General features: G+C 31.6%; 2 protein-coding genes across 7 annotated transcripts in view; one reads left to right on the top strand and one right to left on the bottom strand.

The window, feature by feature from the left end:
* Positions 1-2,899: 2,899 nt before the first annotated feature.
* LOC112689254 (follistatin-A) overlaps positions 2,900-22,774 on the top strand; it is a 78,022-nt gene continuing 58,147 nt past the window's right edge. The window contains exons 1-3 of one of the 6 annotated variants that reach the window (XM_025562876.1): positions 17,297-17,918; positions 18,176-18,273; positions 19,951-20,142. In XM_025562876.1, the coding sequence (XP_025418661.1) occupies positions 20,031-20,142 (112 nt within the window). In that variant the 5' untranslated portion in view covers positions 17,297-17,918; positions 18,176-18,273; positions 19,951-20,030. Of the gene's footprint in view, positions 2,963-17,296; positions 17,919-18,175; positions 18,274-18,866; positions 18,992-19,373; positions 19,488-19,578; positions 19,718-19,950; positions 20,143-22,774 lie in introns of those variants that run through there. The other 5 variants (XM_025562874.1, XM_025562877.1, XM_025562875.1 and 2 more) reach the window with 5 other exon arrangements.
* LOC112689255 lies at positions 11,175-12,131 on the bottom strand. The gene is made up of 3 exons (XM_025562879.1): positions 11,886-12,131; positions 11,482-11,560; positions 11,175-11,417 (listed from the first exon to the last, which is right to left on the bottom strand). The coding sequence occupies exons 1-3, from the start codon at positions 12,105-12,107 to the stop codon at positions 11,362-11,364; spliced, it is 357 nt and encodes a 118-aa protein (XP_025418664.1). The 5' UTR covers positions 12,108-12,131; the 3' UTR covers positions 11,175-11,361.

Below are 22,774 nucleotides of genomic sequence, written 5' to 3' on the forward strand. Positions count from 1 at the left end.
AAAATAATAATAATAACAATCGTACATTACAAAAATACATATCATTTAATTATAAACATTTATATTATATAGCTTAAAAGAATATCGGTTTATCTGCGATTTATATTGTTCTTGTTTCACAATGATATCGTATATGATAGATTTAAGTGACCGATTTTCAAACCGAACTTTCACACAGAATTTTTATTTGGTTAGGTTACGCATTGGTCATAGTCGTTACTATAATCGAATTTTCTACATACGAACTGATTCCCAATATAACCTTTACTAAGGTATGTACTAATTGAGTTCCTTGAAATTTTAGATATAATACTAATTGAGTTCATATTTTAATACTAAATGTGTTCTTTGTGTACTTGTGTATACTTAAATGAACATAGGTGATGATAAAATTACAATTTTTTTTTATTGATAAAAATATATGTGATAAACATTAAATATAGGTATTCAAATTTTGGTTCGTTGTAATAGCTGCATTGTTTTTCATTTTCTCTTTTCTTTTTTTGTCATATAATTTCCTGTATTAATAATATGAATACTCCTAGTTTTAATATATATTTCGCATTGTGTATTCAACAAAATGTCAAACTGTTGAAATGTTGTTAACGTGTAGTGCAGCATAGGCGTGACAATATTTTTTAATGCCACGCGACATAATTTCCGCTATATCTGAGCAAGTCAGGTTGATTTTATAATTTACTCTAAATAATCCTTGGACACAATTAGTACATTTCTCGTCTGTACCTGGGACTTAATAAGTAAATTAATTTTTCTTTGTACAGATCTTGGGACTCAATTAATATATAACGATCGAATTAACACATCAAACATTAAAACATGTTTCAGAAATATCTTAGTATCTTATTTCTAGTGTCAAGTTGTAAAATGTATTAAAAAAAAAAAAAAAATCGTATACTGTATGATTTCGATAATCCGAACAAGATTGGGGAAAAGGATCGTTCGGACTACCGATTTTTTCGGATTATCTATGGCTTAATAAAAACATCAATTTTATTGTAATTTAAATTATGAATTTTATTTTTATCCGTATTAATCATGTAAAAAGTAGTAATTTAAAAAGACAATGTATATAATAAATTATTAAAATTATATATGTATGTATGTACAGCCAGTTAATATAATATTTATTACATAATATGAACCTTATTATTTAAAATTTATATTTACCATTATTATGATACACATACATAATATGTATTAATAAAGCGAGGCGATATTTCTTAAGCTCGTTCAGATTACGTTCGGATTAGCCTGTGTTTGCATTATCGAGACCCTACTGTATTTTATACCAGTTTTACTAGGGTAAACATTAAAATAATATCGAAAATTGATACTCGATGATTAAAAGGCAACATTTTTTGAAATAATTGTTCTAAATTTGTTTTGTTTTCATGAAATTATATCAAACCCTCCGTGAAAGTAGTTTTTTCTTAGTATATTCAAATTTTTATACGAAACAATTATAAATTATTCAATTATCTTATATGTGGTAGTGAAATTTACTATATTATGATTTATTACATTTATTATATTTTAACATAAATATATATTTTTGAAAAAGACTCCCTGTCAAATAAATATGAAAATTATTTACTTTGTAGTATGAAGAAATGTTATCTAAAAGAATTAACTAATCTGATGTAATCTATTAATTATGTTAGTCACATCATTTTCCTATAAATGTATAATAAATGTAATTTCATTGATTATAAATACTAATATAATAAGTAAATATAATAATAATTTTCAGATAACATTAGGTTTTGGACAGTGTACATACTGTATACCAAGACCACAACATTTTGTAAAATCAACGAATATAATAAAATTCATGATTTAATTATACATATTCGTTTTTTTTGTTTTTTAAACATAATTTATTGTTTCGTATGTAACGAACGTTGAAGTCTCTTTGATTGTACATTTTTGCATCTATGCATTTAAATATAACGCTGAATAATAAATATTTACATCGTAAGTTGTACACAACTTAAGGATGCAAAATTATGTATTTATTTTATGGTTACACGTTCATTGGTGTACGCTTTTTCTGAAAACATTCCAATGAAAGAGTAGTAATTGAGTTATAAAAGATTTGTGGAAACTTATACCGAATTTAATTGTTTAGAAATTGGACTCAGATAAATGATAGTGTATTTAAATGGTCATGAATGAAAAACGATGTAAATAATTATATGTAAAGAAAAATAATTAAACAAATTTGAATATTTCAAACTCATTAAGCCCCTCAGTTTTTTTTTATTGAATATGTAGATGCACCCTTACTGATATGTGTGCATTTTATTTTTGTATATTAATCTATTGTCATAAAATATATAAAATAGATAAATATAAGTGCTCATAATGAATGTGTATTGATTACTTATTAAACAACACAAGCCGTGACATATTAATTTATGATTTAATCTATGATATTATTAAAACGCATATGATTATTAATAATAACTATTTCTTTGTACACTCTCTGTATCTATTGCAAGAAAGCAACATGAGTATTTAAAATAAGTACAGTTCACTGGTTATATGAGAATAACTTGAAATAATATTACAACCATTTTTTTATTTTTTATTTAGAATGACATTATTGTTCCAGTAATTATTCAAACAGTGGTCACTGAAAATCCTCTTTTTAAGAAGGGGAAGATGTTCTTCAATCAGGGAAGAGTTCGTTTTATAGAACTAATAGAATAAAATATGGCCGGTTTTATATGATATATGTACATGGAAAAAAAATACTTCCACTACCATTGCGATCTTGTTTTCCCACACTTGACTTTAAATCTATAAAAGGCTGATTGATCTAATATGAATTTTCATTTGAACACCACTTTTTAATACGTTTCCAAATTTGCTGTTCGTTAAAATAAAATTTACAAAATCATTTGGAATAGATCAACAATAATGTTTAAACAAATCAAAGGTATGTACATAATATATAGATATAAGTAAAATCGTATAGTTAGTAGATTTTCATAGTTGTTAAAATATTTTTGAAATCGTTGAAAATGTACAGGTATTTGGTTTTTGTCTACCATTTTATGATTTTTTAAGATTTATTATCATTTATGTGAAATAATAATAGAAAAAAAACATATTCACGGGATGGTGTTAATCAAATGTTATAAAATATATGCTTTTTAGTACCTCATAATTGTTTAATGTGTTTAAAAAATTAAATATCTATACTTATACATTCTTATAACTTTTAGTCATAATAAGTCTCACTTATGTTTTTATTTTAGATATCTTTCCTATTTTTTTTTCTTGCTACAAGTTCGAAGACAGTCTAGAACTTACTGTATTGACAAATTTAAATGTATTGATTCATTTTTAAAGAAATTATAAAAATTTCTGTGATGCAAAGAATCATCCGTTATATGAAACTTTTTAAGATATAATTTAGCAATGTTAAAATTATTGTTCTTTATCTTTATTCTTCTTATTCTTCTTCTTCTCAACAGTTTAGCGGTCCATGTAGGTCCATCGCTGCCACCATTATCTCATTCCATCGGATCCTATCATTCGCATCTTCCATTTTTATGTTTTCATGAATCATTTTAAGATCTTTTCCTACTACATCCTTCCATCTTGTTCGGGGTCATCCTACAGGTCTTTTCTTCAAAATGTTTCCTTCTATAACTTGTTTTATAAATTTTTCTTCTGCCTTCCAAACATGTCCAGCCCATTTTAACCTCTTGTTTCTGCTAAACGATAGTTTATTATAAATTTATTTTCTGAATTATGTACATATGACGTATGATGATTTAAAATACATTTTAACTGCTTATATCAATTAGGAAATGTTTATGAAAAACGAATACATAGTTAAAAACAGTATTATATTTTCAGTGAATTCGTTTTAAATACTATTAGCTATTAGATATTACTTGAAAAAAAATATATTTATATATAATGAGCCATGATTTTTTATGATTTTTAGCGAGTTCAATTTTTTCAAGTCTTGAGCAAAATGAAAACGTAAATTATTTTTTATTGTTGTTTAAGCTGTCTTCTATCGCTGAATAGTATTTTCACGCTGTTTTTAATTAAATTTAGATATGCTAACAATACAAGTATGGACTACGAATACAATAATATACACATATTTATAATATAATGATTGTACGTTTAAGTGTTGGTTAGTAATTAAAGATGATATTATGTTTTTAAAATAATTTTGATTAATTCACTAGAAAATAGGCAACATATTCTACGTGAATGCATATTTGCAATCATATATCGGTTCACTTGACATAAAACAATTGGATCAGAAAAACTTGATTGTAAGAATGTTTAAGAATTTAACTCATAAAATACATGTTTAACTAGCATTTTAATATTTACTGAGGACGGAGGAATTGTAGTTCTTAATAAAATAATAATTGTTTATTTAATGTGAAATGGTTAAATTAAATTGGTGTATGATTAATTTTTGGATAACAATAAAAACTGTTCACTAAGCTAATATTAATATTTTATTTCTTATAAGTCGGTTTTTACTCGTAAAATCTAAAATTAAACTTTGCTGTATTGCACTATATTTTAGTGTAGTTATTCAATTTTTAGTGTACACAGACACTAAAATATGATTCTCATAACGCGATTATGTTAATAAAATACATGAAGTTATTTGCTTGATGAAATCGCACTGATAATTATGTAAATCTTAATTTTGTTTAAGTTTCGGTTTATCTTTGGCTGTCTTTGCTCATGTTTTGAGTTCGTACCATGTTCTGGTGTAAAATGTTTGTTCTCTCTGCATTTTCTAGAAAAGGTTGTTGATCTTGTTAATCAGCTTTACTCTCTCTGATTTTGCAATCCAAATACTTGTTAGCTCATTAAAGCTGCAGGCTAACAGTTGCCGAATTCAACGAATATGTATGTTTTGGTATTGCTGCAGCTGAGTATAATAATACAATACAAATCATAAATATGTATCACTGCATTAATCATATTGATCGAAATTTCGTTTGCTCTTTTGATATAATGGGTAAGCCCATTCAAACTCATATTTTAGGTAATACCTCTGGATTTTCATTATTATTTGTAAACATTATAAATAAATATTTATAATATTTTCAGCTTATTAATTGAAATTTATTTATACATTATATCAGTGTATTTATTGCTCCTCTTCGATTCCATATTGTACCTACATTATGATATACATATAAAATATTAGTACTCTTGAATTGATTGACTATTTTAAATTTTGTATCAGTATACCAGTTGTAGTACCCTCGACTACCAGAAGGCTAATGAAAATGTGTATGTATATGTTTGTATTTAGATGCAAGTAGATATTTGGAGTAACGATACGTTATAACTCATATGTAGTACACACTTAAGTATATTATTATACACCCCAGATGTATACTTATTTTAATTCTTAAGCAAATTAGTAATATGACATTGCGGTTTAAAAATGTATTATATGTGAATATATCTATGTAAAATAGATTATTTAGACTCTGAATTGATTGTGCTCTAAGAAGTGACATTTTAAGTGTGTGCAACTAATTAATCATTTTATTCTAAATTGAAACAGCAATCAATCAACTTTGCTTTCACGAGCTTATACATTTTTAATTACAATCATTAATCGACGTTAAACAACCTTAATTTAATTACATAACCCAAAATGTTGTTATTTTTACGGTAATTACGTTTTGAGACGCACAAGTTACGTGCAGATATGTGTCGTATTGTGTTTGCGTAAAATATGGGAAGTCATTGAATGACCTAGTCATTTTATATTGCAATATATTCTTCACCGTGGATAAAACATCTCATGTTCATCAATATGATATTATCTATTTTTAGATTTTCACATAAAGGAAATATTAACATACAGTTTGGGTTATTCTTTCTGGGTTTCCCATACGGCTAACACTAAAGGACGTAAAACCATGGTAGAAATTCCTTCCTATGCTTATCGGATCTAAAAACATATTGCATGCCATTGTAGGTAAACTTTTAGCTTAATGTTTAAAAATGTGTGGTTATTTACAAATACCGGCGTGCGATTAAAGTTGTTCAAATACGAAGAAATATAAAAAAAAACCCATTATACATTTTTGTTATTTTCTTTCGCGTAGAAAAATCATTCCGTTGAAAATAATCGCCTTTCGAATGTGATAATATTTTAATTTTAAAGACATTCCTCGCTTACTCAAAATCTAAAATATGTTTAAATAAATAAATTTCTATAATTTACGTTAACGTAAATATTTTTCATCGCTTTCTTTTCATTATCTCTTTTAGTCGTTCTGTTCGACTTTTCTTATTTTTTCTAACAATTGTAATTTAATGACGATATATATTCGCTCCTAGAGTAAATTCAACATTCATCGTTGTAAGTAATATCCGTTAATAAAAAATACACAAATTCCTTTTACCGCGATTACGATCTAAATAATGGTGTTTTCCACTAATGCATATAAACGTGAAATATATTTCAAATGGTGATTTTTAGATAATCATCATTACAAGAAACAAAAATAAAATAAAATCAATAGGTATAAAGTTTCTAGTAACGTTCTTGGTACTCGTAAACAAAAATATAAAGGCGAATAAAATATGTGTCAACGACCTTGCACGGCCTACTACTCGATTAGTAGCATCCACGTGTTGACAGGGCTACGTGGTTATGGAATAAATCACTATTCAGAGATTCGATACAGTAGGCACGAGATCGCCGACCTTGTTAATGCTACGGCAGTTTTTGTCGAATCTTACGTCACAAAATCAAAACCGCAATGACGCGATTGTATCACCTTAAAAGGGGAGATCAAACAACCCTTTTTAATTGATACGCTCTTGAGCTGCAGAGTGTGCGGTAAATTGCATTAGATCGGAGAGTATTTTTGTTCAAAATAAGATATGTGGAGGCTTATTAAATATATTTATTTTTTTCTGTCTTGAAATTGCCGGAAACTAACGAGAAATCGAATGAGAAATCGTCATGTTCTTGTTACTATGGATTTTTGTAAGATATATATCATGATGCGTAAATTATATTTTATTCCTCTCGATTCGATAAGTTCTCAATAAATGGTCACAATGGCGTATCGAAATCCGTCAGCTTTCGAATTCGCTCAATGTCCATATAACGAGTATTTATCCTCAACGAAGCCCAGCAATATTTTTGATTAAGTCAAACAAAATTATCGATACGTAGTGTAAACACGCGGAAACTTGAAAATAGAAGTAATTGGTGCAATCCTGTTGGCGTACACAACCAACTACATATAACGTTAATAATATACATACACTTCGTTGAATGTATGTTCCAAGTGTCGTTGATCGAAGTCGTCACGATAAAACCCGAGTATATATGTGCATGTGTAGTGTATGCTGATTATGTACACCTATCAGTGGCGCAACCAGAATTTTTTTAGGGGGGGGGTCCAAAAATATAATTATTTTAAAGTAGCTAGCAAATTTAATTATTATTTTATAGTTTGATTAATGTAAATATTGTAATTATTATGTAAAACTGAATAATAATTAAATGTATTGTGTAACAGGTAAAAGGTATGTACAAGATTATAAATTGAAATCCGAGCAATGTTTTGTATAGCTTAAATGTTATGTTACTACTTCGGGTGTTACACTAACTTTGCAGTGGACATTGAGAGTAGCTAATCCATTGAGTCTTCTTCTGATGTGGAATTTCTGAAATTAATCTTCGAATCAAATGTTCAGTTTTGCCAAACATTATTATTTTAGTAAGATGCGACACGGTTCAAGAGGAGGATCGGGACCTGGGGACTGCCCCTCCCCCCTCTGATTGCGTCACTGACACCTATATAACGTTGTGTAACCAAATAACTTGCCATTAACTCGGGTTATTATTTCCAAAACAATTATAATTATAACACTAATAGTGTTTAGTGACACATTTGAACCGTTTAAGGGGTATTGATTTGAATACCAGTTCGAAACGGGCCGATAGGCGTACGTGGAATTCGCTGACGCACATCGTACTCGTAACGACAGTAAATAAGACGCGTAAGACGCACACGGTTGAGGGTAGTTTTCGAACCAGCGGAACGGATTTCAACCCATCGAAGTGCTATTCGCTCTCCTCTGTCGACGCGCCAGCGTTACGACACAGTGTGTACGGCGGTACTCGGGGGCGTGGGTCGACAAACCGACGGGAAACGAACGCGAGACCGGAGGACGTTTCGTGCATGGACGAATGCGTGTCAGGGCGGTATTGAGAAAAAACATTCAGGATCCAAGTTCAAAATCGTTCGCCGAGTTAGCAAACTGGTTCCCGTCCGTAATCCGGTAGCAGATGTCAACATTTTCGGTTTATCTCCGGCAGCACCGACCTATATATACTACGTACCGTACACGCGCGTCGTCGTGCTCTCGAAAATACCGCTTCCGATACAATATTGCTTACAGTATTATTAAAACGTCATGTGCGAGGGTTGGTTAATGTTATTTAATTTTTGATTTATAACATCTGGTAACGTACACGCGTGTTATGCCGCGGTCTGTGCACACAACAATATATTGTGGTTCACGTCAGGCGCATTAAATCCAAGTCGTAAAAATACCATAACGAAACATTTCGTGGCCACATGAGTTTAATTAATAATGACGATTATTTTGACTAGCTTTGTTCATTTAAGTAATGGCCAACAGCTAACTTGACTGTACGAAGAGAAAAAAAATTAATAATAAATATCGTGCGGCGGTGGTATCACATGGTATTATCATAACAAGTATCCGTGGCATTAAATAAAGCTGAAAACAAAGGGGATGTTTGTTATCAACCTACGGTATAGCAGTAAAATCGAACATAAAAACGAAAAATACAATAAGAAGAAAACATTGTATCACGTAAAAGTTACAAATATATTACAACATTTATTGATACACGACAGTATTTACAAATAAATAGATAAATAAAATTCAAACGTTGTCGGCAAATCATACGTGACAATATGAAAGATTTGTTTTATCTACATATCATATTAACAACTAATTGTGCATGACCGTTCTCTTAATGATTTTATTAATTTAAGTAAATCCACATTCTCATATTTAATAGCCAAAAGATTTTTGATTTCATAAATATTTTTCAATCAAGTTTTCAAATATTATATAAAACGAGTTATTTAGAAAAAAACAATAATAATTAGTTTATAAATATGTTTACAATTTGTAATTGAAATATTATTTCAATTTACTTTATTCTTACAATGCCTGATTTTAAAGCTCAAATAATTTGCTTAAATTATTTCATTAACTATGAAATATACATATAATATTTATCATGTATTTAAAATTCAAAAACCAACTTATCTGGTAATAAAATACGAGATTTTATCCAAATGAAAACCGGAACATTTGTAGTAAAAAATATTTATTGAAGGAATTTTATTATTGTCGGACAAGGATTCATATGTTATGCATATATTATTATTGCTCTCATCACACATCGGTACACGTGTTTTGTGTGTTCGAATAATACTTAAATAAAAGTAATAATAATTAAATCAATACTTAATGATACTTTTACCAGGATACTTAAGTTGTGTTTAATTTAATTATAATCTAATTATTTCTAGTATAAATTATATGAATTTGTTTGTATAAAATTTTCTTTGACAACGTATATAAAGATATAATAGATAGATCAATAGATTTTAGATATTCGTAAAGTATCAATAATTGTGAACGATTATTATCATCTTTCATTTTAAAAATTATTAAATCTCCAAGGAAGTATATTACGGATAATATATTTACCTTATATACGATAATTTTGTATTTTCATTTTTTGCGATTGGTATAAGAATAATAAATTCTTCTGTCAAAAATCATTACATTGAAAATTATTCCATTTCATTGATAAAGAATAATCCTGACTATTATATGATGTAAAAATAAAAAATAAACTCTTAGATATCTTCGTATACGTTCCAATACAGTTTTTATATATTTTGCACTTGAATTTTGTTTATGTACGAAGACGAGAATACATCAAATTATTTTTACGCGAATAAAAATCATTTTACGCTCAGAAATTCAATAAATACATCCGGGTTTAGTCGTTTTGAAATGATCTATTTTATATTTTAGTTATTATTTATTTGTTGGTGTTTGAATCACCTTGAAGTTTGAACATTTAACTGTGAAATTGTTGAATTTCCAAGGACGAAATTACTATTTACTCGTATGTTTGTTGTAGTCAGTTGTACAGTCGTGTACAATATTATTTACACGCCCTTCACAGCACACATATACGATTTAATCCCCTTTGCCACTCACATTCTATTATATAAACCTGTTGAATTATCCTACCATAGCGTGTAAGGGGCATATTGTAAACAGCCTACGCGTGGAAGTTGGAAAATAAAATAAATAAATGTACAACTTATATGTAAACGTATATATAAATGTTTACAACCTATTTCGATTGTAATTAATGCTATTTTAACAATGCACATCACAAGCAAAATGGAAATAAAAATTTGTCAAGTTTACATACTTATTTTTTTTGTGAATTACTAAAAAACTATTGTAAATGCAATGGTGTTACAATTAAATCAGAAAAAATATATGTTTGTTTTCCGCGTTTGTAGCAGCGAGTTTGAATAATGTTTTTTAACTATATTTATTTTTATTCCGTTAAAATTTAATAATTTGAGCTTAACGTAACTATGAGTCATTTACAGTGTTAAACATAATATAGAGATATTTGAGTTTATATTAAATTACAATGTTAGGTATAGTATGTTAATATTATTATTTTATAATAAAATACTTTATTTGTGTAATTCAAAACACAAAAATAAATATTTAAGGTCACAAACATTTTGTTGGAAAACAAATGCATCAGTATGATGATAATGCAAACGGTTGGAAAATCGTTGGGTTAATCGGTTGTCAAAAACTGTGACAGGAGGAAGGAAAATATGATGACATGGCAGTATGAAAACTGCCTCAATGACAAAATCGCATACAACCAATAGAATTTTTCGTTCTAAGTTTATGGCTTATGAAGTGTCATGTCCGAAATATTGGTAAGACATAGAATTTCCTTTAAGACAAGTATCCAAATAATTAAGGATCTTTAACGAACAGCATTTACTGAGGGCATATTTGATGAGAATCCTGAATTTTGATCTTCTTCCATAATAATGTATTTAAAGTTCTAGACATTTAGTCCTGTCTATATAGAAAAACGTGCAAAAAATGTTTTGTCTGTCTCAATTCATGGAATTTGAATATTTGATAAATATTGAGAAAAGAATCCACTAATCCAACGTGTTCTTTCCAACTATAATAAAATCAAACTTAGAAACTTACCGTCCTAAGACCCATTGATGAGAAAGGCAGGATTGTAACGGCCACTGTTATCGATGCCATTTGAAAAAAAAATAGAATAATTATTTAAAAATATATATTCATACATACGTGCAATTAGTGAATATTTTTGCGCTAATTTTATTTGTTTGGTACACATTTTAACATCACCAGTCGTCCAATATGGTATCTAAAAAATACACACAATCTATGTGACACAAATGTATGATAGGTATGCCAGTATCTCCATTATAATTTTGTTCTTAAAACGTAATTTTTTACTGTACATTTAAAAAAAAAAAACGAGATAAAATATTAATCCAAAAAAAAAAATAAAAAAAATACTGTTATTTTTGTGGTCCCAGTGCGGTCGAGGGGATATTAAAAGATAATACGTAATCTAATATTATTGTAATTCCGTAGTAATAGTAATGGAAATATTTTCATAAAAACAAATACACCGGTTGTGGTACGTTTGTTGAAAATCGGAATTCACAAAAAGTCGGTATGCTCACGGGATCCGATAAAATAAAATGTTTGGTAGCAGCAACGGTACTGTTCACAACCCTCGAGTTCTGCGGTTCCGCGGAAACGCTGCGGTAAAGACGAACGGCCGCGAACCCGTACGGGCGTGCGTGGACGCGTGGGGTTAGAATAATTATTTTTAGCGAGTCCGCGGCCGGCAGCGATGTTGACGCGCGTTCGTGTGGCCGCGCACGTCGGACATTTCTGTGCATGCGAAACCGACGCGCGTTCACGCAGAGGAAGTGAACGAGACGCGACGCGATGGTGCGAGTGAGAGGGAGAGAAGACGCCGCCGTCGCCGTACGCAATCACGACGCACACGACTCGGGTCGCCGCCGCCATTGACATGACCGACGACAGGGTGTCCGGGTCGGTGGACGGGCGGGAAGCGGAGAGCAGCAGCGTCTGGTTTATACAGGTGTCTAGACGGTAAATAAGTAAATCTTTCTCGCAACCACTGCCGTTGGCTCTCGTCAACGCATACGCACAGCGGACGGCACACACGCGCGCGCTGGAACGGTCGTACGGTCGTCAACGGCCGGTCGGCGGTCACTGCGCCCGTCATTACTGTTGTTGGAGTGCTTTTAATCCTCCGCCTCGTCCTTCTCCTCATCGCCGTCGCCGTCGTCTTACCGCTCCACCCGCCCCTTTTAATACCAACGTCAGTTTTTCTACAAGCGCGCGCGCGCACACGTACATATATATATATATACATATGCGTATACACCACATGTATAAATATACGTACGCTCTCGTATTTATATTCCGTATTTATTCAAATGAGAGACATTTCGCAGCATTGTCCGACGACAACTGTTACGACTGTTACGACCGCAGTACGCGACGGCCGGGCACGGTTTACCGCGCGGCGTCGGCGGCCTGTTCGCCGTCAAGTCGCAATAAACAGACCGATGAACCTCTCGAGGTACTCTTGAACAGAAGAACGTGGCGGCCTCAACGTCGGCGCGACCGCGCAAGTACGACGCCGGGACGCCCGCGCGCACGTATTATCCAGCCGGCCGGCCGTCGTCCCCGCGGTGCGCTCGCGCGGCCGTTGCACGCGTACGAGCGACCGGGATTCCCGTCGCCGGGGCCGCGGCCGTGCGCGCGCCCGTCCGATGAAACGAGAACGAACGCGCACCGCCGCCGACGAGACCGTCCACCAACGTCTGCTCGGTTCCGCCACCACCGCTCGTCCCCGGCGCGCCCGCTCGGCGGTCGTTGTTCCCGTGGCCGGCGTCTTCGTCGCGCACAACGTTCGTGTCGTCAACGGTCAGGGCTGACAGACCAACTGGTGTCGGCCGGAAGCGAATCGCCCAACGGTTTCGGCTCAGGCATCGCGATATATCGTGGCGGCAATAGTAGATCCTAAAATGCGGAGACGATGCTGCGGTGTACAGATCGGATGGAATTTCAATTCAGTATTTTTTCGGTCGAATTGCACGTGCAATTAAGTTTTAGATGTCTCTAAACGATGTAAAATATTGAGAACATATTTGAGAATAAATGAAATCAGCGTAACGTGTTTGAAATTAAATATAGAAGAAAAAAACTATCAATCAGTATTTTCATGTAGGTTAGAGTTTGTTTTTAATCAGTTTAAACATCATGCATGTCATCGAAAACGAATTTGTCCGATTTTTATACGTTACGCCCGACAGTTAAAAGCCAAAATGAGCTAAACTGCACGGTGTATTCTACGGTATGACTTACAGTAAAAGCATTCGATCACACAAGTGCAAGTGTTCCCTCGACCATTTATTAATGACATATTTGATTTATAAATTTCGGGACAAGCGACACTAATGAAAATTGTGTTCGCTAAGTGACAAAACACAATATGGCTCGTACTTTTTTCTTCATCACCTATAATAATTTTGAACATGAAATGCATAACTTTGAATGAGGTTTATGAGTTATACAGTACACGTGGATCCCTTAACACTCCGTTGAGTACATATTATATAAATTGGTACGGAAATCGCATTAATTCGTACTGATATACGTCCTATAATGTACATAAAGTATTTATCTGAGAAAAGTATAAATATCAATTTTTAATTGCGACGCTTTTACGTACCTTGACCGCATTTGCGTTACAACGTCCTTACTCAATTTGTTACACGACTAAATAACGATAACATACACAAATTATGCATCATACTTAAAAATATTAAAAGTATTGTTAAAGAACAGATGTTTATATTGTACTCGATATTATGCTCTGCACGCAGCTACCAAATTTTTTAGAAACTTATTTTATTATAAATGCCAGGAAACGATCGTGGAGAGGTGAAATTTACTAGTTGTATTTTAATTGATTAAGACAATAATTTACGGTCAGTGGAATCCATATCGTGGGCAAGTGAATGCTAACTATATTTATTTTGAATTTTATTTAAAAATGTATGGCAGGTATCGGTGTACATTACGTGCTTACTTCCATTGGTTTTACGAGATTACTATCATGCCAAATTATCGCATACATCAAACGTATTAAATGGTCCGCGAGATTTGTATCCATTGTTATTCATAAAACGTATTTTTAGATGTCGTGTGATCGTATTAGAATATACAGAAATTACGAAAACTCGGTTCCCAAGATTACTTCTGTATAGAAAGTAAGGATATTTTTCATGTGCTTGTTCATGGGCGATAGTTAAATATTATAAAAGCACTGCACATATTTTAAAACAAACATAAAATTTATGATAGTCGTCACATGTTTTCCGTTCGATAATTCAACACAACATTCATAATCATTTTTATTAGCATGACTAAAGTTATTCGAAATGTTTCTCCAGATCATAAAATTCTTTACCTACGCGGGGGGGGGGTCGTTTAAATTCACTTCGACGAAAAGTAATCAAAATGCTTAAACGACAATGTACTTTTTGGAAATTCCATGACAAAATATGAATTATACTTCAAGTGTATATAATCAAAAACACGATAATGATCGTTTTTCGTGAGCTCCTTAACTGTAATCCATAATATATAATATTTACATACACGAAAATAACGATTGCTCGCACTATATACGTAGGTTAAATATAGAATTAAGTAACAACCAAGAATATTTCTTAGTTCATTCACCTAAAATACTGAGTACATATTAAGATTTGTATGAAAAAAAACAAATATTAAAATAGTTTACTGTCAAAAATGGCGCAAAGTAAAAGAGTGATTTTACATTCTATTCGAAGTAAAAAAAAACCTAAGCTAACTGTTGTCAAATAATATTTTTAATAAAATGTAAAAGTATCGTTTCGCAAAACATGTATCTACGATGATATTCTTTTTGTATTTCACTTTCTTGTGTACATGTTAAGTATTTAAGTCAGATTGGAAAATATGAAGTTATACAGAAAAATTCGATTATAAAATATAAATACGCTTTAAAATGATGTAGCTGTTTTCATTAGTTCATTAGTTCATTACGAATCAGTGTTTATTACTAGCTCCAATTAACCCGCATACTATATGCAGTATAACATTTATTTTATAGACATATTTATTATTTTGGATCGAACAACTGTATGACTATCATAAAAAACTTAACGAAGGACTATTCTCGTATAATGCCATATTACAGTCAACACGTTCATCTCATTATTTGTATAGTGTAAATATGTATAACTTAATACGTATTAGTTGTATTTATTAAAATAATATTAACATTATTCAGTTTTAATTTTGATATTATTAGGTGTGTACTTTATCATGACTTCATATTTTTCATGATGATAAATATCTGTTCAAATTTGAAATGGTCACATTCAAAAATGCAAATAAAATGTTTTGTGACACTCTGTTATTACTCGTAATTAGTTATACAATTTAAATGCAATTAATATTTCACTGATGATCTTCTTGGCCATTTTATTGAATTCCAATATTAAGAATGTTTTTTTATCAATTTGATAGTATGTTTGGTAATCAATATTTATATAAAAATATAATATTATAATACGATTATGGTAGGTAATAATAAAATTATATTTGTATGAAATATGTGTACACTTTATAGGTACATAAATGTTTTTTAAGAATTTTAATATTTATGAAACTACATAATGTCAAACTTTACAACGCTTCCGAAACAAATTTCACATCTACGAACAAATTCGTCAATCTCCAGAACCGAATCCATTAGATACAAGGAACATAATTTTATTTCTTAAAAATTTTGAATTGTATAGCTTAATAAAAAAAAGTGACGAACACAGATGTACATAATGGCCAAGTTATTGATGTATTTTTAAGTCAATAAATATACTCGTGTACATATGTTTATATGTACACGAGTGAATTTCGAATGAAATCGAAACCTTCAGTTTAAATAATTAGATTGATTCACCCAGCCCTACCAATTTTCACCCTTTTAAATACCCAAACTCTTGTTAAGTAATACATAAAGGAATTTGTTTATTTTGTTTATTTCGTTAACGATCATTATTTAGTTATTTTTTAACACTCGTATTTCAATTTTCTAGGCAATTCAATCGAGTGTACCTGGAGTACGTATTTGGCACCACTGTGTGTACATATATAAATATGTTGTGTCGAATTCAATACATTTCCGATTTTGTGGAGTTAACAACACGTGTATTCGCTAACTGTCTAACTGTAATGACATAAAACTACAGATTGCATAAAATGTATGAAAAAAGTCTAATTCATTAAATTCTACTGACTTCGTGAAACCGGCGGTTCGTAAGCAAACAACAACATTGCTTATGCGTTAGTACATGCTTTGAATACGCATGCATCGGAAAGACCAAATGTAATAACACGTGTGCTTAGGTCTACGTAGATGTGCGTACTATCAGTTTTTTTTTTTTTTCGTTTTTGATAATAATCATGTTTACAGTCGAACTGTCATTTATTTGGTTGGACTTCAGACGTTTCGCATTTTCATTTGTTTAATTTTTTCGAAATTGAATGTACCAGTAGTCGTAAACGAATAGGATTACGAATTATAATGTACACGATTACTATTTCAAACAAATATTTCGCGTTCGAACTGCGAAAATGATTTCTTTCGGAGGTTTTTTTCGTTTCAAAGCGCATATCGAACGACGGGAAAGTTAAGCGTAGTGTTCGTAAAATGTCCTCACGAAACTATTCGGACGGCCGAAAGATCGAACCGCGATCGAAATATGTGTTGGATAGCACATGCGTGGCCACCGCCGTACGAGCGTGGTGCACACAGACGCATTCGTTAAAATCGGGTGAGGGGGATGAGGCGGACGGCGGGATGGAGGGGTGGAGGTGGGGATAAACGAAAAATAAAAACGAACATCGCGCGCGATTCGAGTGGATCGCGGTGTCCGCGGACGGTGCACACGCCGAGCACATCGATTTGTGTTCGATTCAGACATCCGACCCGGGAAACGATTATGTCGGGCGCCCGAGGAGTTTCACGGACTTGGACCGGACGGCGACCGTTTCGCGCGCGACAATCGCCGGAGAGCACTAGTAGTATCGGCGGACGTCGTTAGAATCGATGTTTTCCACTTTCGATAGTGCTGTCGGTGCATTTTATATGGCGGGAACGGACCCATGCACATTCTCTGTACCTGCTCGTGCCGAGACGGTTAACAGTCCGAAATTCACGGCACGCGAGTCCGCGCAGTACATATTGTCATTACCGTCGTCGTTGTTACTATCATTGTTATTGTTAATTATTATATAATCGTTATTGTTATTATAACTATTAATATATCAATACTATTTCGGTGTGCCGTTCCACGTTTTGAATAATTTTCGATTAAAAAACAAAACATAAATATCGTCAACGTATTGCATAAATTATTGTTAAAGTCGATAAAAAATTAACATCCGATCGTAGTACAACACGGGAACGATTGTCATTGTAACACGGTGCACTATATATAATACATATATATATATATATACTATTCGTACATACCTACCTACACGTCGGATCCGTAACTGCTAGGATTGTTTCGTCTTTTTAATAATAATAAAACAAAAAAAAAACTTTGAACTTTCCGAAGGTATGACATTGAACGCATTTTTTTTTTTTTTTTTACCAGAATGTGATAAATTTAATCATCACATTATTATCTGTTTCATTTTTCATTTAATTTTTTTTTTTGTTTTTTTTTGTTTTTTTTAAATGTTGTTCGTCTATGTTTATTAACACTATACACTTTTATCTATTACTCATAATTTTATGTAATTTTTACAACAATATTTTTATGCTTCATTGAAGTTAATTAAAGTAATTTTTTTTTTTTTTTCAATTTTAAAGAACATTAGAAAATATTTCAAAGTGTTACGATATACCCATCGTGTGATATTACAAAACTTGTGGAGAATATTCGGCTATTTAACTTACTTAATTGAAAGGTATACACCTATGAAATAAGAACTTTTTTTAAATTTAAGTATTATTTTATATACATTTTTCGAAAGTTCTCCGTTCGATTTAATTTTAATAAACATTGCGTACACTATGCACATAAATTACTTACGATTTATCATCTTTAATAAATTATATAAGTACGAATTATGATTTTTAAACTTTCATTTTCTAAGTAAATTAATAAGTTATCATCCATGTCGATTAGTTACATTATGTTTAAAAATAATAATATACATGCACGCGTAATTCTAAACATTTTAAATAACTAAATGCATCGTGCAATATGTTAGAGAAAGTAAAATGAAAAAAACCACAAGATTAATTTTTAGATAGGTAGTAGAGTATGGTGATAGTGATTAGAAAATATTATGTGCAGTACATTTCAATCGGTGTTTAAATTGTTCTGTTTTTGAATATTTTCTGTTAAACGAATCTGTTTAGTTCATTTCGAATGTAAATCCAATTGTCTTGAAAAACACGGGGTAGTATATTATTACGATGATCGATTTATTATATCGAATATGGCGAAGAATGGAAAAACAACAAGGAACAACATTATTGATATTGATACGTTTTTCGAAGGATATCGCGGTGTCACTCGATCGAGTTTCGTTTGACGAAACGTGACGAACGAAAAGGGTGCGGTGCGGTGGTTGAGTACGTCCCGTCGGAGGATAATTCGTTTTGGCATAAGAGATATGGGTACATTAAATATGTTTTTCTATTTTTTTTTTTTTTTTTTTTTTTTATTTCGTTTCGCAGAGTATCGTTAACGTAAATAGAACTCTTTTTTGGTGTATGGAGGCAGTGAGTACACGTAAGATATATATAGAGGCATTTGGACATAAGACACAGGTGTGGTGCGTGCGTGTGAGTGTGTGTATGTGTGTTCGGGTGTGGGTGTGCGTGTGTGTTTACGTACGTATGCACATAGGTAGACACGACGTTTTTCGTAAACCGACAGACTGGCAAATCGCAGCGGTTGGTGCGGTTCCAAGTGGAACGGTTGCCTCCGCCTACTTTTAGCTAGCCATCGATAGCAGTTCAAGGCCGAAAAGCGCATTTCCCGTGTACGTGTATGTGTATTCAGATGTGTGTGTGTGTGTGTGTGTGTGTGCGCGCGCGTGTGCAGACAATACTAGAAATTAGATGTAATTTTTTCTTTTTTCAAAACGAATGACGACTCATCGGCTTAATGGTGCGTGTAGTACTGAACGACGAGAAAAAATAAATGCAACTAAAAAATAAAAAATAAAAATTGTATCTAAAATAAAAACTATTCGAAAAGTGTACACATATAAAAATATATATTCTCATATTGTTGCTCGTTAAAATGTTTTTCGTTCGCGCGATTCGTTTTAACGGCCACTAGAAGACGCATTCGTTCTTCGAAAAAACAAAAAAAAAAAAAAACTAAACACAAATGAGGTATACGACGCATAGATTTCAATAGAAAATTCACGAAATCGAATAAATCACAATCGATGTTCACTGAAAAATATTCATTTTGCTCCTCCCTCTCCTGCCATGAACGTTCGAGTACATACAAATCGACGTGGACTTACAAATCCGAATAAAACCCGCTGAAACTCGATCGAATAGATTGAAATAAATTAACGTGGCTGTTCGCGTAATAATAAGTTTGTTTTTTTTCCCAACAGGCGACCGCCGTTTCGAAAATGGTGATTCGCGTACATCAGCAGAATGGTATCTTCAATTCATCACGGAGCGCGTTCACTCTATGACGATCTGCGGTGTGGCCTCCATGAAGAGCATGTACCCGGTGGCTTGGAAACCCAAATACTTTATGCTCTATGCTGTCCTACACGTGTGCAGTTTAGACTTGGCACTGGGTAAGTGTTTACTCATCCATTTTACATATCGTTCGAGTAGAACACGTCGCGGTGAATATGCCCGGCTTATGAAAACAATCAACTCGAGTTCGTAAATAAATAAGTCAACACTAGACCGTTTGCTTTTACTCGGTTGATTATTTTTCGTTCATTACCTTTGAAAAGTTAATAATACAACGATTGTTCACAACGGTTAAGTCCGCTGGCCGGTGAATTAGACAATTACTCGAGTTTAAAAGTGACGGTAAAATCAATACTTTAACCGATAAATGGTCACCTTTCATATTTTGATTTTATATTACTATCGGCAGGGAATTACTGCAGCAATGCAGTTATAATAACATAGCGACGGGCAAGGCTAAATAGACGGCTTGCAATAATGTAGTGCAAGGCAACGCTGCATTTATAATAGTGAAACATTGCACATACTCGATGTTTTATTTTCTTCTTTTCGTCATTAATTTGTTTACAATGCACATTTACCTAGGAGAAGGCCTCTTGTCTACAAATTACATATTGCGACACGCGTACGATGCGTACGACGGTTTGTGGTCGACGAGAAAAATGAAATATAATTTTAACGATGTACCTTAAAGATTCGTGTAAAATGCACACACCGAATTCATTAATTATATTTTTTCGTACGCAGCGTACCTAATGCGTGTTAAACATATAATGTTATTGTACGTATATTATGTATACTATTATGTTGCGCAATTTAACCCGTAGCCAGAGTTGGGCATTAGTCGAATAAAAAATTATTTTTCATTGATTTATTCTTAGTTTTATTATTGATTTTTATTTTTATTCATTATTCGTTATTCCATATAATCATATAAATAATAAATTTGAATCCTAAATAACGATGTATAATAATAATAGACTTATTATTTAGAGTTAAATAATATATATATAATATGTAAATATGTTATTATTCTTGATACACATACGTTATTATAGTTACTACAACGATAATTGTTATAATTACTACTACAAATTGTTATTATTTTTGTTATTACTTGAATTATTATTTAATCATTAATTATTATTAAAGTGTTAAATTATGTGAAATTTACGTAAAAATTTGTTTGGTAATTTACCGGTATACCCATAAAGATTAATTTAAAAACGCCAAAGGTGATAACATTTTTATAATAGATTTCTGCTAGTAACCTGTTTAGTTACCAAAATTTAGGTCTTGATAGGACACAATTCACGCCCATATGATTGGGATTAGTATAATACACAAGTTAAAAAAATAATTAATATCATTCGTGATTTTAACGAATAAATTTATTCAGTACACCACAATTATTCAGAATAAAAAATTATTCTTTATTCATAAATAAATTAGTTATTCGTGCTTTTATTTTTTATTCTTTATTTTGATTTGTTTTTGCCCAACTTTGCCCGTAGCGCGCTAGCGAATTTCGAAACGAATCTTATCTTTCCAAGTGTACTACCGTATTACACAGGTAATAGCATCAGCGTTTACTCGAAACACAAACGTTCATCCAAAAGTTCTTTGTGGAACGGTGAGCAACAAAATTCGTTTGGCGTGATACAAACCACTTTATTTCATTCCGAATAGTTTTTGACAAATCGTAATCATACAATATTACGAGTATATCTCAGTTAGTATCGCGGTACACACGGTTTCATTATTAGAATTTCCCATATAATTTGTATGCTATATAATAATACGTGTTTTTACTACCTACATATCATATTATAATGCTTGTGTAATTTATTTTTAAATCGTGCTGGACTCGTAATAGCCATTATCGTTCGTTAATGCTATCGGAATTATATTTTAAGTAGGTTATTTTTTTTCCTGTAAATTGTATTCATTCATTAAACTCCGAAGCAAATGTTATGCAATTTTTTTTTTACTTTCCGTCTCATTCGAATGTAATTAAACAAATAAATAATTTGAAACACCGGTGTTTCGAAAAATAAAACGAAATATTTTCAAGTTCAAAACAAATAATCAATTAAACAGCTTAATTTCAGATATAATTTTGAAAAAATTATTTCGATTAAATATCTATGAAAAAAAAAAAAACTAAAATTAAAATCAACTTGTCTTATTGAAATTATATAAATATTATATTTAAAAAAATTCCCATTTACCGTGTTGACTTTTCATCTATAAAAACGTTAAAGAATAACTTTGCCCTGTTGTCTACGGTATTTCATTATTATCATCTTTTTATATTGGAAGACCATAAATTATCGACTTGATGCTCGACGATAAATTATATATTATATAATGTTTATTTTAACCTCTGCATTCCAGTTGATGTTTAGAACATAACACATTTTAAAAACCCTTTGACTAGGATTTTATAAAAAAATATAAACCGTGTTTTCGATGTGACAAAATTGCAAATGCTAGAGTATTATCCTACGGCCAATCGAAATTCGAACGAAAATCATTCCCTGTTAAATGCTTATTATGTTTTTATTTTGCAATACGCATCAATAGTGCATATATTATTACTGGCTGGGACGTTAATGCAATTGCATCTTTTTTTCTTATGTCCCAACATGTAGGTACGTAAGCAGAAAATGTATTTCAAGTGATACTGATTAATTTAATGTAGTTTTGTAATTTTGTATTTTTTTGTTT

This window comes from Sipha flava, unplaced genomic scaffold (assembly GCF_003268045.1).
Source record: "Sipha flava isolate LNK unplaced genomic scaffold, YSA_version1 42_pilon_pilon, whole genome shotgun sequence".
NCBI classification, from domain to species: Eukaryota; Metazoa; Arthropoda; class Insecta; order Hemiptera; family Aphididae; genus Sipha; species Sipha flava.